The sequence below is a fragment of the Dioscorea cayenensis genome, chromosome 14, assembly GCF_009730915.1.
Source record: "Dioscorea cayenensis subsp. rotundata cultivar TDr96_F1 chromosome 14, TDr96_F1_v2_PseudoChromosome.rev07_lg8_w22 25.fasta, whole genome shotgun sequence".
NCBI classification, from domain to species: domain Eukaryota; kingdom Viridiplantae; phylum Streptophyta; class Magnoliopsida; order Dioscoreales; family Dioscoreaceae; genus Dioscorea; species Dioscorea cayenensis.
Genome location: NC_052484.1, coordinates 3168476 through 3186379, shown reverse-complemented (window position 1 = coordinate 3186379; position 17904 = coordinate 3168476). Strand labels below are relative to the sequence as shown.

Sequence of the window (17904 nt, the reverse complement as noted above, 5' to 3'; positions counted from 1 at the left end):
AACATGTTTTCCTATACTCATAAATGCTTAACTTATAAAAAAACACTTCTTAGCTTCCCAGAAGGTAATCCAAACAAGCCTTTGAGCCAGATGTTTGTATGATGACTTCATTTCTATTAATTGGCAAGCCCAATAGTAAAGCAACATTCTTGAGTGTAATTGTCGTTTTACAACAGATTAGGTGAACCATGTGTGTTTTGACCATTATCTCCCCACTAAAGTATTGATAAGACTATAATCAATTTTAAAATGTCAAATTTGGATGTATGCTGTAACCCATTATCTTTCAAAAAGCCCATAATTTGAAAGAAGTCTTTAAAATAGATACATGTCTGGATTATAGAACTTGATCATGTTGTTGAGAAAAAATTAGAATAAAATTATTTATTTATTATTATTTTAGAATTTCTTTTTAAAATATAATAATTTAAAACAATCTAATAAAAAATTGATCTATTTAACATGTTTGATACGAGTACTCTTTTAAGATTCATTTCACACTTCAAAACAAACCAAAAAAGTATGATGATTAAGTTTCAATTTACAATTAGAAACACCATAAGGATATAATATGGTAATTAAACAATTACTAATTACATAGTAATACATCAATCTAACATAATAACATCATATTTTATAATAATCTAACACAATTAATACTAATAATTTAATATCATTATATTCATTATTTATAAATTTATAAAAAAATATATTTTTTTTTGGCAAAAATAGAAGAGAGATGATCATTTTAGCTGCATAACAACCCAATTTGAAAAATGTATTAATTAATTTTGTTTGTTAAGAGTGAAAAAATTAAAGAAAATAGAAACAAAGGAATGTGGTTATGAAAAGAAATGAGGGAGAGAAATCAGGGTTGGGAGCTTATAGAATAGACCAACAAAAAAAAAGGAACAATCTTATTGCCACTTATAAAGGAAATGGCTAATACTTTGGCAAAACCCTTACACTGAAAATATTAAAACAATTGCCGTTTTTCAATTTATTTAGTTAACACTTGAAAATGATATAACTTACACATTTTGAGTGTTATTTAACCAAAACATTATAACTCGTATGTTTTGAGTATTATAAACATTGAAAAGTATTGGAAAACCAGTAAAATGTTAGTTATTCTAGTTTGATAGCATTAAAATGACAAACAAATTCACCGTTTTTAATGTTTATGTGGGCCTTATTGTGTTTCCATAAAAACATGTATAAGGTAAGCATTTTTTGAAATAAAACCAAAATTTATAATATTTTAAAAAAAATTAGTTATTTCTTTTTTACAATGTAGACAAATCACACTCTTTTTATGCCTTAACTTTGTATTGAAAAAGAGTCGAACTCTCAACCTCGTACATAATCATCAAGTGCTTTAACAAGAAATTTTCTATAACTCATGCCAAAAATAAATAAATAAATAAATAAATAATGCCAAATGGCACCTTAATTGTTTTGGTTTAATAACATTAAAAACAACAAACAAATTCACCATTTTGAATGTTTATGTTAGCCTTCTTGTGTTTTGGTAAAAACATACATAAGGAATCATTTCCCCAAATAAAACCAAATTTTATAATATATTTAAAAAATATTTATTTATTTATTTTTGATAATATGAACAAGCTAATATAATTCACAAACTTTTAATTTTTACATCTCAATTTTTTATTGAAAAATAGTCAAAAACTTAATCTCACGAGTATATCAAGTTCTTTTGCAAAAGAATTTCTAACTCACGTTGGAAAAAAAACACCAAAATGCGCTGACCCGAATTGGATCCCAACTCTAAACCCAAACCCAAGCCCAAGCCCAAACCAATCCCAGATCCGAATCTTTAGCCCAAATTAGAGCAGGGAAAAAAACACCAAAATGCGTTGCCCCGAATTGGATCCCAACCCTAAACCCAAGAGTAATGCTACTCTCACAGACTTCATTGCCCGAATTTGCTTCTCGGTTGACGTGGACGACCACGTGTCTCACCCACCCACCCACTTATTCTCTCTCCTAAAAACCCACTTACTTTATTCTCTCACCCACTTATTCTCTCTGCTTAAAAACATTGTGTGCAAAGAAGTGATCGTCGGATCAGGCTGGCAAGGTGATGATGATGATGGTTCTCTTCGGCCGCCCTTTTTTCTCTGTTGAGGCCCTTCTTGTCACCGCCATTTTTTCTCCATTGAGCTTCTTCTCCAAAGAGATGATGGCTTTCAATTCAAAGGCTTTCTCTTCTCCTTTTTCAAATAACTTTTCAGCCCGTGAGTGCCCTAACAATGTTTTTATGTTTTTTTTAAGCAGAGAGAATAAGTGGGTGAGAGAATAAAGTAAGTGGGTTTTTAGGAGAGAGAATAAGTGGGTGGGTGGGTGAGACACGTGGTCGTCCACGTCAACAGGGAAGCAAATGCGGGCAATGAAGTCTGTGAGAGTAGCATTACTCTAAACTCAAACCCAAACCCAAACCCAAACCAATCCCAAATTCAGATATTTGGCCCGAACCCGAACCCGAACCCGAATACCGGGTTCGCCATCTTCTATAAAACCTCGCTTTTCTATAGTTACACGCGAGAAGGCCTCCCCGTCCCAGTGCGAACGCGGGAACTGAAAACCCTTGCTTTTCCAAAACTAGGGTTTCCTTTTCTCGCACTCAATCTTCTCAATCCCTCCCGCCCAAGCTAGGGTTCGCTGTCGGCATCATGTACGGCGGCGGTGAGTTCGCATTCTCGAAGAAAATTGCTCGTTTTACTGTGATTTATCACATTTTTGTGTGTGTGTGTTTATTTTGTTGTGCTTTTATTTTTTATTTTTGGTTCGATGATGCAGATGAGGTTTCGGCCATTGTTATTGATTTGGGTTCTCACACCTGCAAAGCTGGCTACGCTGGTGAGGATGCTCCCAAGGCGGTGTTCCCTTCCGTAAGCGCATCACGATCGTGTTTTAGACAATGCGTTTAGATATTCTCACTATTTCATGTAGAAAGGTTTGATTTTTGTGAGAAAGTATAAGTAATTTAGCTGAATTGGATTGGATTGTCTTGAATTGTCCCAAATGATATGTTTTTTAGTTGTAAAAAAAATGTAGATAGTTGCGGTAGATGTTAGTCAAATTGCGGTAGAATTCTAGAATCATATTTTAAAAATATAAATTGTGTTGTTTGGATTGGTTGGTGTAATTTTTTCTATAATCACAGCATGGTTGTGGCATAGTTGGCAATTATTTTGCAAAATGGAGCAAATGGAGAAAGAAAAGAGTCCATGTGGAACAGAGCATTATATGATTCATTGCTGACATCAGGGGGCATTGTATTTATATGGATATCCGGGCCATCGTTTAGAACCATGCTTTGCCCATCATACCATGGCTTGTGTATTTTTTATTGAATTTTTGTATCAGGAAGCATAATCACACAAATTTTGCATGCGATGGTCTGGAACCAAACTATAGCTTCTAGGGCAAGAGCTGGATAGCACCATATAAATTCAAAATCCAAACATCATGAGTTATGTAGCTCAATCTATTTAAAGTATCCTGATGAATGATCTGTCTTCCAAATAATTGAAATTGATTATTTTTTGGGGAATCAAAGTGATCCAAGCTACCAAAACGGTGGTTTGGTTTTTCTAAACTTGTCTGAGGAGGTGGGCCTCAATCAAAGATAAATGAATAACTGAACTCCTTAATGCTTTCTGTGAACCATTTGACACTTTGGATCTCTGTTCATTGATTGGCAGAATCCTTTTCATAATCCTTCCATAGTCACACGTCATCATGTTATGATCATTTTTTTTTTTGGGAAGACATTCTTGCCTGACTGTTACGCAGATGACCAATTGGTTTCCATACAGATAATTTATGGAATCCATTCTATTTTTTTTTCTCTTTCATATTTTTCTGATGTCTAATATTTGTTGTTTTGTTTTATTTAGGTGGTTGGGTCAATTGACCAAGCAGGAGCTGTGGAAGATATTAAACCTGAGAGGGATTCTGAACCTGTGCCAGATTCTAAAAATGGCATTAGATCATTTGATTCGGAGAAAACCAAGAGTAAACGCAAATTATATGTGGGTTCTCAAGCCTTGGGATATCGGAGGGACCACATGGAGGTTAGGCTGTGGAGTTCCCTTTTCCATTTGTGTTTGAGGAAAACCTAGTCCCTTCATTTCCTAATTGTTTTGTTCTCCTTATTGTGTAGGTAATATCACCTATAAGGGATGGAGTTGTTGTTGACTGGGATGTAGTTGACAAGATATGGGATCATGCTTTCAGGTGATTGTTGTTTGTGATAGGTGAAATTCAACTGTTTCACCTTAACTTTCTAGTTTCTCATATTATATTGGAGCTTTATTATGATTTTGAATAAGATCTTCACCATTGACTTTTCAGTTTACTGTATTTTTCCAAATCAATCTTCTTATGTATATGTAACACGCCACTTGTAACTCAATAGGCTTTATCTATAGTTTGATATCATTTGCAGACACATAAATTCCAAGAACGGAGGCCAATTAGGGATCGGGAGTTGATAATATTTGACTCATAAAAAAGTTCAATTACACACTATTTAGAGTTGAGGGAAGGCATTATCGAATGGTTCTGATGAGTATCTCATTCTGTTCTTTAAATTGTTGAAAGGCCAGTAAACGCAGGAAACGCATATTTACGCTAAACATAAAAGATACAATTTTTTCCTAAGCATCTTGATTTAAATATCCTTGTCCAAGAATGTGCCCTTTTGTCTGTTTTCGTGTCATTGGATATTTTCTTGTACTTGAATTGGTGTTGAGGGGAGTTGGATTGTATCAGTAGACACAATTGCGCTCAAGAATAGAATTTTTCTGTTGTATTATATCGTCTAAATTCTATTAGTTTGTGGTAGATTTCATTCTAATAATAGTTGTCTATATTATTGGATTCCTTGACGCCAGAAGGAAATGGAAAAGAGTTATTGAACTGCTTCATTATGACCTATTGCAGTGTTATTATGAGGTTGTTTCTCTCATCAGTTTGTTGTACTAGTGTGGTCTGCAAGTTAGTAATTACATGTTGGAGCCTTTCTCATACTTCACTGATAGGTTTGGGTGGTGATTGTATGGCATTTGGTTCTTTCTTGCTGGTAAAATCATAAGTTTGAAGATCCATGTAAGCTATACTTTAGCCACATCATATTTTTATTAATAGTTGTGAAAAATTAAGAATTGGCAACTGGTGGTAGATGCAATTGAACACATTATATGTGTCCAATGTTACCCAAAATCTTAAGCTAATAGTATGAGATGCCGGACTTATTATATCCATATTACTAATTTAATGACGCGGAAGCATTTGTTACGTTAGCAAGATCCCTTGATATGTGCTAGTCTATTATTAGCCACATTGCATAGAAACCAATTAACTATGTTTTTGATACTATGCTGGATGCAAGATGACTAGATATTAATTTTTTGGATGAATTGGCCCAGATAATGTGTTTGGCTTAAATCTTAACAATGGGAGCATTGTCTATCTTGGTTGGAACTCATTAAAAGTAGAGAATATCATTCTCTTATGGAGAGCAGTCTTTAAATTTCTAAGTCTAGTTTAAGTGTAAGTTTTCAATTTTGTCATTGTTTCCTTTTGATGTCATATTTATAAGAGTTGCATTTTTTTTTCTAGTGTACTCTCATATTCTTGAAACCAATTAGTCTGTGTCACACTGCTGCTTGTTTCTTTGTTTACTGTTGTTTCCAGTGGGCAATTTCTTGTCTTGTTTAACTTTGCTGTATTTTGTTGTATTTAATCATACTCTATTTTACTTTATGCTAATTTTTTAATTTAATTATCTCTTCTTTAAATCTTCCAAACAATCCTTAATTAGTCCTTAAGAATTTTCATCACTTCTCATCTTTGGAGCTAAATTTTAATATATATTATTGAATATATATTTATATATATTCTAGTTCAGTTGGAACAGCATGTGAGACTTCTATTATCTTTTATCAGTCTGTTTTTTCTGGCATTATTTGAATGTTTATAAGGCCACTGTGTGTGCAGCAGTGAACGCTTCTATTTGTATGATTAATTACTCTTCTTGTATATCTCGGGTTCCATTCTTAGTCTGTGTGTGTGTGTGTGTTTTTTTTTTTTTTAAATTTTGTATTTTTAATTGTTAGAGATTATTTATGTTTTTTTACATTGGATTTGTTTTCTAACTGGTAATTTTGGTGTTTGATGGTTCAGATTTTATCTTCTCTAGGTTTCCAATTAATCTTTTCTTCATCTTATTGTTTTCAGGTAGTTAATCCCACTTGGTTATTTGGTGCTTAGGTATCGTCTACAATCTATATAAACTGAATTAAGTACTCATGTTACTGCTGAGAACAACAATGTTTAAACTTGGTGCCAGCATAGTAAAATATGTTTACAGTAGAAGGGTAATGATGTTGTTTGGGTTAAGTTTAGATAGCTTAGTTCTTCTCTTATTAAAAGAGAGCTGTGTCTCAATTGTAAGTCAGGGTAAAAGATTATTCTTTATGCTGCAGATGCCTTTTTGGGGCAAACATTATGGAAGAATGTAGATAGAGGATATTCCTAGTGGACTTTGCAATGTGGTAAATTTTGTTAAGAAGGGAAAGCAAAGGTATATGCACTTTTGGCATCTCAATTTTGTCTGTGTTTGATCTACATCCTTAAACAGCTTAGTTATGATTTGAGTAAATTGCATGTGGCTTTAAGACTTCATATATGGAGGAGCCTAGAGGTCTGAACTATTGGATCCTTACAAAAGTCAACATTTCTTTATCATTTCTATCCTGCATGGATGTTTTATAAGTGGAACTGCCTACCTGATACAAATTCAATACATGTTACCCTCTTGTACAGATACTGGAATGCAATCAAAGTTGTGAATTCATATCAAGAATTTTTCATAGGATGGGTGGTTCACTTATACATATATATTGAAAACTCTCTTGGTTTCAGTTATTGTGATTTTGTCTTTGTGCTCTACATATATATTGAGAACTCTATTGGTTCCAGTTATTGTGGTTTTATCTTTGTAGGGAACGATTGTTGATTGATCCCAAGGAACATCCCATGCTACTTGCGGAACCATCTTCCAATGTTCCACAACAAAGAGAAAGGTGATCTGGTACTTATCTTTCTGCTAGATGGAATTACAGTTTGATATGATGAATTGCTGAAAAAAGTTCATGATGGTCTTCTACTGTTGTCCTGCTGTATCACTGGTTCTTGATATATGCTATGTGTATATATATACATATATATATATATATATATTAATTTTAGATCTTTTCTTGTTATCCACATTATACAGTATTGTTAATTTTATGGGCAATTTAATCCTAGAGTGTATGCAAGAGTTCAAATAGCTTTCAGTTGTGATTTTTCTGTTAAACTTTTATGCATTTTATTCGGTAGAGAATACTATCTGAGGGAAGGTGCTCCTGTTGGATGCTATAGTAAAAGTAATGCTCATCTGGTTATATGTAATTGGAATTGGGATGTGTGCCACGATCGTAGCTACTGTAAAACTATTTGGTTTTGTTTAGAAGATGAGGATTGATTTGGCATGTATCATATTGATTAATTCTGTATTTTGCTTCTATTGATTTGGTGTATCCTGCTTATGCAATAAAGTTATTCAAATTCTGTATGTCTGTTTTTTCATGGCTGGAACTAATGAGACAGGGCTTCTTTTCTTGTCACAGGGCTGCAGAGCTTATGTTTGAGAGTTACAAAGTTCCTGCATTGTTCTTAGCTAAGAATGCTGTATGGTTTAAGTATTCTATATTGTTACAATTACACGAGAGTTTACCCCTGATGTTTCATCTATCCATCTGCAAAATGAGTTACTGAGTACCTTTCATGGTACCTATGATTTTTTTCTAATGCCTCACCATCTTATGTATTACCTTCAGGTCCTTACTTCTTTTGCTTCTGGTCGTGCAACATCCCTAGTTGTTGACAGGTAGGCATATCAAACTAAATTTTACCCATCTTGTGTCTTTTATCTTCGTGTTATCCCCTTGGGTGAACTGCACTATATGCATATTCTTCTTGTTGCTATCTGATAAGCATGTATTGTTTGATATATGAACTTTCTTTATTGTTAATGTTGATCACTGGCGTTTACTTCTATTATGCTCTGCATATATTAGGAATACTTTTGGATCATTGTGGCTAGAGTAGTGAAAGAGATCATTTGTGTAAAGGTTCAGGTTCTTATTTCTTGAGGCCATTGATTTTATTGGGAAACTCACTTGTAGATCTCAAGGTTTTATTACTGTCGTTGCTTTTATGATGATCTCTTTCCTATTGTATTCATTTCTGGTCAGGTTATGCATCTATGCACATTCATGATTAGGTTTTGATAAAATGATCATTTGCAATTTTTTTTTTTTTTTTGGCATAGCAACTTTGGCTTCAGCTATGAGCAACTATGTGTTAGAATGTTGGTTTAACTAGTGATAATTAGACTTAAATTTGTATGTCTATTAGTTTCACTTAAAGCAGAGTAAACCTTGTTTAGGGATAGACTAATATTTACCTCTAGTTTATGATAAATATTACAGTTTTATTATATTTTCTTGGTATTTAAATTACAATAGATCCATATGTAACATCCAAGTCTCAACATTTCCTTAGGTACTTAAAGTAACTTGCAATATTTATTTTGAAGTTTATAGATCACATCAAGAGTATTTACACCATGTGATAAATATATATTCCCCCAACCAAACAACTTGGGATAACTTATAAATATATTTTCATAAAAATTTAACTTTTAAATAAATATATTTAATAATAAATTTAAAATATAATATTAATAAATATTTATTATTTTAAAGTAAAGTAAATTTTTAATTTAAAATATTTTTTTTAGTATTGATTACTTGAAAATTTGGTAAACTCAAATAAAAGGTTTCCCTTCAATCCTATATTTAAAAAAAATTCCTGTAACCCCGCAACCCCACATTCTTATCCCTTAGTTAAACATTCTCTTAGGGTTTGTCCAATTTGTATTGTTTTTTCATATATTAACTTGTTCTTTGAAAAAATGAATTTAGATAGCTTTTGTGATTACCTTTTTTTGATCTTGTAAGATCATACTTTAGGGGAAAACTCCCAAAAGATAAGAGCAATAATCTTTAATATCTTATGTTATATCATTTTATTTCAGTAAGCTATATGGATCACCATGCAGTTGTGAACATGCATTTTTTTTAACTCCAGCATTTTTTTTTCTTGTTTCCTAGCTGTTGCTCATTTCTTTTAATTGCTTTAGAGTTATCTTTGGAATATTTGCATTAATAAACTCTGCTGTTAATTTCTTGTGCAGTGGTGGTGGATCCACTACAGTTGCTGCTGTACATGATGGATTTGTGCTTCAGAAGGTTATACCTTTTCCAATGCATAGTTTATTACTGCAACAAGATTATAGGCCATCCAAAAAATCATTGAAATTATTGTTGCATGATAATTGTGATAAATATCATCATACATTTTCTTAGATCTTTGGGTATTCATACTTTAGTTTCTTGTTGTTTTGCGAGCAGGCACTTCTGGTAGTCTATGGTTGTAGGCTTTATTTGGTTGACTGAATTATAGGCTATATCTTAATGATGGAATCTCTTTATCGCTAGGCAGGAAATTCCATTTGCATGAATATCATATTTCCTTTGCTAATTCGGTGCATGGGGTCTGCAGTTATCATAAACGTTTCTTGGTTGCAGGCTGTCTCCTCATCTCCAATTGGTGGTGAATTCCTATCTGAGTGTATGATGAAAAGCTTAGAAAGCAAAGGCATTGTGGTAACTAAAATTTGGTGGGATTTGGAATTTCATGTTGTATCTTCTGTTGTTTCCACATGCTTGATCATATCTTTGGTTTGATCTTTTATTGCAGTTAAAACCTAGATACTCATTCAAGAGGAAGGAAATCCGCCCTGGAGAATTTCAGGTGGCTGTGTTTAAAATTTTGGTGTTGACTTTGTTTTATTATATTTCACCTGCTGCTGATATGTAGGTGTTCTAGTATTCTGGAGACACATATTTCCTGTAGCCCTATCATTTAGTTTGCAATCAATCAAGTTATCCTTTATCCACTAAAAAAATGATTGAGACACCATAAATTTCCATGAATTTGTCCTTAAAATGATCCATGCATTATTTCTAGTGCCTAGTAGATTTCTCTGACCAATTCCTGACGCAAGAATACAATTTTGGTGAATAATATCCTTATATTTAATGTCTAGTAGTTCATGTAACCTGTTGCATAGTGCCAGACTTGCTAGTAGCAAATTTCCTTCCCATGAAGCATTGAGGACAAGGAAAACCGTATAACTAAATTACACTTGTGAAAATAGCACAAATAGCCAGGTAGGAAAGAAGAAAAATTGTCTGTCTCACAAAAACTTCTTTATGGTGGGATCTGTTGGGAGTTTCTTTTGACCTTTTCTGGATCTTGTGCAATCAGGTCTTTCACTTTCTGCCTCTTTTTTATGCACTATGAATCGAACAGATTTTACGAATATTTGAAAAGAGACGCTAGTTGTCCTAAAGAAGGTAAAAAAAAAAAATTGTTGATTTGTTTTTGAGTTGGCATTTTCTCATGCTTTGTAAAGGTAAACCTTTTGGAATGCATGTCATTAATCACTATGAGGCCTGCAACTTGGAAGTTGCATATCTCTACAATTCTGTGTGGTTCTACTTTTATTTATTATCTAATATTTTATGAATGTTTTTTAACTGTTGCTTATCCCTTTTTGACTACTTAAGAATATATCATATTCGAACAATCTACATCACCTGTTCATGACTTGCTTCTCTACTCATTTACCTTATGTGTTTGTAAGCATGTAGTGGATAACATGAGAAACATTTCTTTCATTTTATGTTCAGATTTTGATAACCGGCTTTATTATGATTGTTTCATATGCATATGCATGTATAACTTGAAAGTTAGTTTCCCTGTTCGACTGATGAGATAAGTTTTGGTGATGCTTTCTATTCTAATGTAATTGTTTGGATTTATATTTACTGTTTATGTTGGGCATCAGCTGTTTTGCTTATTTTAACTTTCTGTCCTTTTTATTTTCTTTCTCTTCCTAGTCCATAGATCTCGACTTCCCAAATACCACAGAAAGCTACAGGCTCTATTGTCAGGTAGGACAGTGCAACATCCTTTTTTACTTTTCCGACCATCTATGATCTATAATAAATTAATAATCTTTTGGTTCAATGCCAGAAACTAATTGCCAGTGACATCAAGGAATGTGTATGCCGTGCCCCTGATACTGCATATGATGGTGAGGCATTTTTCCTTGACATATATTTGAGGTGGTTCATCAGTTGTTTGCATTTATGGCTGGCTGTTTTAGCTATAATGATAATGCTTACCATTTGTTTTTGTATTTGTTTGTCGTAATTTTGTATGTGGTTGTCCATTTGTATGCTTCCTGAGTAAATATGTAAGTCTTCTTAGTATTGATATGAACTTGTTGATTTTATGCCAGATAAGCAAATGACATGAAATGCTTAGAAATTCTAAGTAACTCAACTCTTACATTTGCTATTTTTCATTGTTGTGACAAAGCCACTGGTGACCTGTTTATGTTGGGAGCATATGTGTTGTGGTTTGCCATCTTAATTTTGCTACCACATGCTTTGTAGTTCCATAAAGTTTTATCTTTAGATTTAGTTGTTGTTTGAATGAGTCAGGACAAGTTGGAATTAGGGTTGAGGTTTAGTTGTCTTGGAAATTGTATTGTAATTACAGAATTTTTATCCCAAATTAGACCAAGTCAATCCAAGTTAATGGGAGCTTTCACTTGATTAATACTATTTAAACACAATTCAAGTAATGATAGTATCCATTAATTGTTAATAATTATTAATTTATCTGTATAAATTATTATTATTTTGTAAAAGTAGTTCTTCCATTTGGTCAACTTGGCATAACTTGGGGTAGTGCAGGGTATCTAAAAGTATTCCTCAACCACATATGGTCCCTGTGGACTCCATATGTTTTTTTTTTGTTGTTTTGGATGCCTCGTGTAATTAGAGGTGTAAAATTAACTAAAGAGCTTTGCTTTAATAACTATCAATATATTTCTCTGCTGTTTTGAGTGTGCATCTTTCATTTTTTTTCTTTACTCCTGATTTTGTTTCTATATAAGCATCTGCAATGTTTTCTGCTGTTTTTTCCTTAAACTTTGTCACATTACTCTGTTGTTTTTTTAGCTTCTTACTGAATTAGTTGAATTTGATTGAATTAACATGAAATAAGACCTGATAAATATTTTTTTACAGGAATTATGTTTTGTGCATTGGGTATTCATTCTTTGGTCATCTCTGGACTTCCTTTAGTCTTCATTGTTTATATAATTTGTTATAGACATGGTTTTAAGGCTAATTGGTGACCCTTACTATTTTCTAACATTTACTTATTTATTTATTTACTAAAAAAATTAATTGTGTGAAATTCTGTTTTATTATTCTGCAAGAATTAAAGGGTAGGCTTGCGTCAATCTTAAAAGACATAATAAAGATGTTTTGACATGGTGGATGCTCTTTATATCATTTATTTTCTCTTTGGTCTATTTTGGTTCCCTCCTTTGTCTTTTTTCTTTTTGATAAATTGATATCAGATATGGTCTTAATGATTTTTAGTAAGGACTACAGAGTGTACTTGGTGTTCAGATCAATGTTCCTGGAAACATGAAATATGCTCGTGGTTTTAGTCATCTGAAAAAAAAATACTGAATGAACCAAATTAAGATCTATATTGGATAATTAAAGTATAAATGTAATTTATTCTGGAAATTTATTGGAATGATAGTAGGCAATGCATTTTATTCGGTTTCTTACAGTTTATGCACATATATATGCTGGTCTGACAGGTGGTGTTCTTCTTTTTTAAATGATGAACTTTGTGATGCAGAGCCTAACTGGTTGTGAAATTTTTGTCGCAGAGAGTGCATATGCGAACATCCCCATGACTTCGTATGAGTTACCTGATGGGCAGTAAGTTCATTAGACTCGCATCATGGCAAATACACAATCTGATTAATAGTCTCTCTGATAACTTGTTTCAGAACCGTCAAGGCCAATCATTTCTTCTTGTTTTCATATTTGATTTAGGTTCTTTTTTAGATATTCTTATATATTAAACTGATTTTAATAGGACTTCTTATTTCAGCTATTAATGGTTGCCACTGTTTATCATTGGTCATGCAGGACCATCGAAATTGGTGCTGATAGGTTTAAGATTCCGGATATTCTATTTAACCCATCTTTAGTGCAGGTAATTGCTCATATCTTATAATAATGTGGAGTGGCTATTTCTGATTTCTTATATGTATCTTGTGGATGAACATCATTGCAGATGTTTCTTATTTAAGTCATTCTTCCAGATGCCCCTTTATGATTGGAGTTATTTTTTGCTTCCTTAGGGACTCAATATCATATATCACATTTATGCCACATGGGCAGAAATTTACTTTAAAAGTTTTGATGAAGAATCACTCTAAGCTCATCAAACTTTATGCTTTCAATGAGAAATTGCATTAACAACACTCACTTTTATTTAATGTGATTTATTTTGGAAAAATGCATTCAATGCTGTAAAAGAGAATTCTTTATCTCCCAAAGTCTTATGCTTTCTTATAATTAGTTTTCACAAGCAACATCAAGACAGTCCTGGTCATGCTCTACATTTTGCTTTGGAATTAAATTTGAAGGTTAATGAGTTAATTACCAATATTGATATGCATATATAATTTACAGATCATACCATAGCTACACTCAAGTTGCTTAATGGTTGCAAATTTCAGTTATTGTGTTTAAGAATCAGCTGGAGTCACTAAATGTCCTGGGAATTTGTCAATTAATTTACAACAATAAACAGCAAATTAACATGAGCCTTGCTTGCCAGCACCTAATTGGACACCTGTGGTTATAGTATTCATAAGACAGACTTAGATAGCTATTTCATTTTGTGGCTAGTAATTTGCTTTATAGGAACTACACATTTATTTCTTTGGAAGACCGAAGTGCAATGACTTTTTTTTATTTGTTGCATATATTTTCACACTATCTTTCATTCAGGTCTATGACAGTATAGTTTGATTGGAGTTTACTTTCAATATCTGTATTTTTTTTAAATTATTTTTGCATTTAAATTTGATTGATTTACATTGAATCTTGTTTTATCTGCCTAATGGAAACATAGACAATTCCTGGCATGGAGAGTTTCAATGATCCTGCTGCTTATCGTGGTCTTCCTCAAATGGTGATACTTTTCTGACTGTGCTCTGTATAAGAAAACATGGTGGATGGAATGAATTGTCTTATCTCAGTTTTCTTGTTCTCAGGTTATTGAGAGTATAAATAAGTGTGATGTGGATATCCGCAGAGAACTGTTTAGCAGTATCTTGGTGAGTCTGCTTATTACTACATTTTGATGATGCACATAACATGTTAAGTATGATCAGTTTTCTTTTATGGGGCATTTTTACGCTCAATGAAGCCTGTCTATCCTTTCTAATTGTTGGTGCCTGATTCTATAAAATCGTTAAATTTGTTATAGTTTGTGTACACATGCTATATCCAAGACTTACAATGTTATAATATTCTCAGGGCCATCTCCTTATTGCAAAGGCATAAAAATGGTTATAGTTTTAAATGAGGTCCATTGAGTTATTAATATCTATGACTAACTAAAGTAGTCATCTGATTATTTTCTAGTCTTAATTATTATCAAGAGCGGCAAATGCAGATCCAAGTGTTAAATATATTTTTTCTTTGATGAAGTCAGCCTTTGAATCTATCTCCACTGACACTTTTGAACATTATTCCCTTGCTCTCTGTCCATCATTTTTTACTCTTATCCAACTGGGTAATCAGTATGCATTTTCCATATTCTTGTATGCATGCATCAAAAAGGTGCTTTTCTTCTCTAGTTTTGATATTCTTGATGTATACTTGATTATTATGTTCTGTGCAAATTCATATTCCTTGTGGTAACTATGGGGTTGTTACACAAATATCATTATTTTCTCATGTGTTTGGCTATCAGCCTGTACCAGAATCTTTTGTATGCAGTGAGTTCATTTGTTCAATTTTATTTGCCTGTTGTTTTGCAGAAGACTGTGCCGTTCCATGTTTTATGGTAATATATGCATGCCAAGGATATGTTGTTTACTTCTGACTTTTTTGGCCCATTTTTGTCTATTTTCTACTCAAAATATTCTACTTGAGTTTATCAATTCTTCAACTGGTCTTTACTCTCTTGCTTGTTTATTTATCAAAATTCTACATCCCTTGTTTGAATATGTTATCAACAGCTTGCAGGTGGCACAGCATCGATGCAACAATTGAAAGAACGACTTGAGAAAGACTTGATGGAGGTATATACTATGCTATGTGTATTTCTGTATTTTTTGTATGATAATTGGATAAATTCCTTAGTTTCCATATTATTTCATTATGAAATTTTGTGTCTGGAAAGTAAGATCTTCCAACTGTAATTCTATATTTCTGAACCAAAAATATACACGAAAATGACAACTTAATCTATAATTTAAAATTCTTAGTTTTGCTAAATTTTGTTTTGGAGCTTTTGAAATCTCAAGATAAATAAATAAATACTCAATTGAAATTTGATGTTATTCTTTTAGTCTGTTCCTGTTGAGTTGGTTAATAAATTCAAGGGATATGGCATCAGCTATGCAAACTAGTTGCTCTCGAAATGCAGGATCTGAAGATTCAAGTGGTTCTATAAAGGATGATATTTGTTATGTCTCAAATAATTAGATAAATGAATCTTGTTTGGTATCTTTATGCTTTTTTATCATCCTTATTCTTGTCTTGAAGGAGGCTCCTCAAGCTGCCCGGGTTAAGGTACTTGCCAGTGGAAATGCAACTGAAAGGCGATTCAGGTCAGTCTGCTTCTGTCTTTGGTTATAGTTCTCCAAATATGACTTTACTGTTATTACCTTCCATACCGGTGAAAAGTCTTGAATGCAATTAATTTGTGCTTAAAATTCAAATTTTGAAGTTCTTTTGAGCTTTAGCAGCCCATTTGAGAAAGGAAGTGGCTATGTAGATTATGAAATTAAGCAAATGTTTATCAATCTGCATGATCCCAATTGACATACAAGTGCTTTAAGAGTAATATGATTGTTGTGTTGGAGAGAAAACTATGGGGCCGTGTCATAGGTTTAATTTAGTAAATATGTAAGTCAAGAACTTGATTGACGAACTGAATATGTGCAGGCAATGGTGGCTGAAGGTTTGAGTTTTTTCAGATTACAAAGCATGATTCATTTCTTAGTGAATTAGATATACTTGTTTACTTATTTCTTTGGCAGCATGATTTTCAAAATTCAGAACAATCATCCTAATTTACAAATCAGTTGACCATAATATTATCTATTTTCAACCCTATTTGAAAGCTGTGTTTTAAAATATCAAATCCAAGTATCAAACCAACTTGTATGATCTCTAAGAAAAAAGGGTTTCTTTCTTCTAATTCCTCTGCCCATTGTTTTGCTTGCCTTAAACTTCATGTCATTGCATTATAAGACAATGTAGGTAGGCAATGTTGAGGTAGAACATAATCATAGTCTATCCAATCCTAGGGTTTTAGGACAATGAAAACTTAACCAAATAAATTTTTCTGTATGCCAAATCTTGATGTCAATTTAGGAACCGAGTAATAACAGTTTTGATTTGTTTGATGTAATAAAAGGGTATAACATTCATCATCAGTCAAGTGAACTCTATTCATGATCTACTCTGAGAAATGCTTTAGTTTAGACCCAGAACAGAAGTCATAACCTAGAAATTATGTCGATAAATATATGACTGATCTACTCTTAGATTTGCATGTGTGTGGTACATGTCTATAAGGCATCAGAACAAATGTCGTAGTAAGGATAAAAGCATAATTAGAATGATCTTTGTTTTCAATTATTTTTTCTATTACAATTTGGAGATAACAACAATGTTCAAACAATCACTGCAGTGTCTGGATAGGCGGCAGCATTCTGGCTTCGCTGGGATCATTTCAACAAATGTGGTTCTCCAAAGCAGAGTAAATACTGATGTCCTTCAACAACAACCAAATCTATAGTGTTTTTACGACCGTTTGAGTCTGCAATTTTACGTATTTTTCACTTTCTCGATTGGTCACAGGTACGAAGAGCATGGAGTTTCTTACATTCAACGGAAGTGTCCATGAGGCGGACAATGGAGAATCACAGGCGCATGTATTATGTCTTTGCTCGGCGAGAGTACCTTAAGCTATCGTACTAAGATCAAACCATTTATTTGTATTGGATACAATGTAATGATTTTCGGCTCATATTAAACAAGAGAATCATGTAAAAGTTCAACTAGGGGTGGTGATATTCTAACCAAATAGTGCTTTAACAAGTAAATGTTCTCATGAATGCTGTTGTAGGATTCAAGCATGTTGGAATTGGATAATTGTCATTGAATTGCCTTAAAATTTTGGGTGTTCATTTGTCGGTAATGTGCCGGAACATGGTAGTAGAAAATTTAAGTTTTTCTCAGAATCAAGATTTGGATTTTATTAATTTGCAGGGACTTCTATCTGCTGTTAAAACCTTCCATCATGAAGGAAGAAATTTTTGTTGTCTTGTCTTGTGTGCATCTGCAAAAAAGAGGAAATTGTTTCATGGGCTCTTGTTTGTGTATATTTAAAATCTTAATGCACAAGTTTGTAAAGTGTTTTTGTCATTTTGTTTGTTTGTTTGTATGAGAGATACAAAGTTTTTGATTAATAAAAAAGAACACATCAAGATACTATTTTAATAAAATAAATATCATTAAGTCCAGAGGCAAAGTGAGATTTTCAAAGGGCTTCAGGAAATGCCCAAGT

At 32.8% G+C, this 17904-nt stretch overlaps 1 protein-coding gene across 2 annotated transcripts; it reads left to right on the top strand.

Annotated features, from left to right (window-relative positions):
- Window positions 1-2572: 2572 nt before the first annotated feature.
- LOC120275601 (actin-related protein 4) lies at window positions 2573-17535 on the top strand. Of its 2 annotated transcripts, none has more exons than XM_039282225.1 (20): window positions 2573-2709; window positions 2824-2915; window positions 3927-4103; window positions 4193-4266; window positions 7038-7118; window positions 7707-7767; window positions 7917-7966; window positions 9338-9392; window positions 9732-9809; window positions 9904-9957; window positions 11109-11162; window positions 11245-11305; window positions 12971-13022; window positions 13236-13302; window positions 14230-14289; window positions 14372-14434; window positions 15344-15406; window positions 15876-15937; window positions 17026-17094; window positions 17196-17535. In XM_039282225.1, exons 1-20 carry the CDS (start codon window positions 2697-2699, stop codon window positions 17239-17241), a joined length of 1332 nt encoding a protein of 443 aa, XP_039138159.1. In that variant the 5' UTR covers window positions 2573-2696; the 3' UTR covers window positions 17242-17535. The 2 variants fall into 2 exon arrangements, with proteins under 2 accessions (XP_039138159.1, XP_039138158.1); XM_039282224.1 differs by having other exon boundaries at window positions 15873-15937.
- Window positions 17536-17904: the final 369 nt, after the last annotated feature.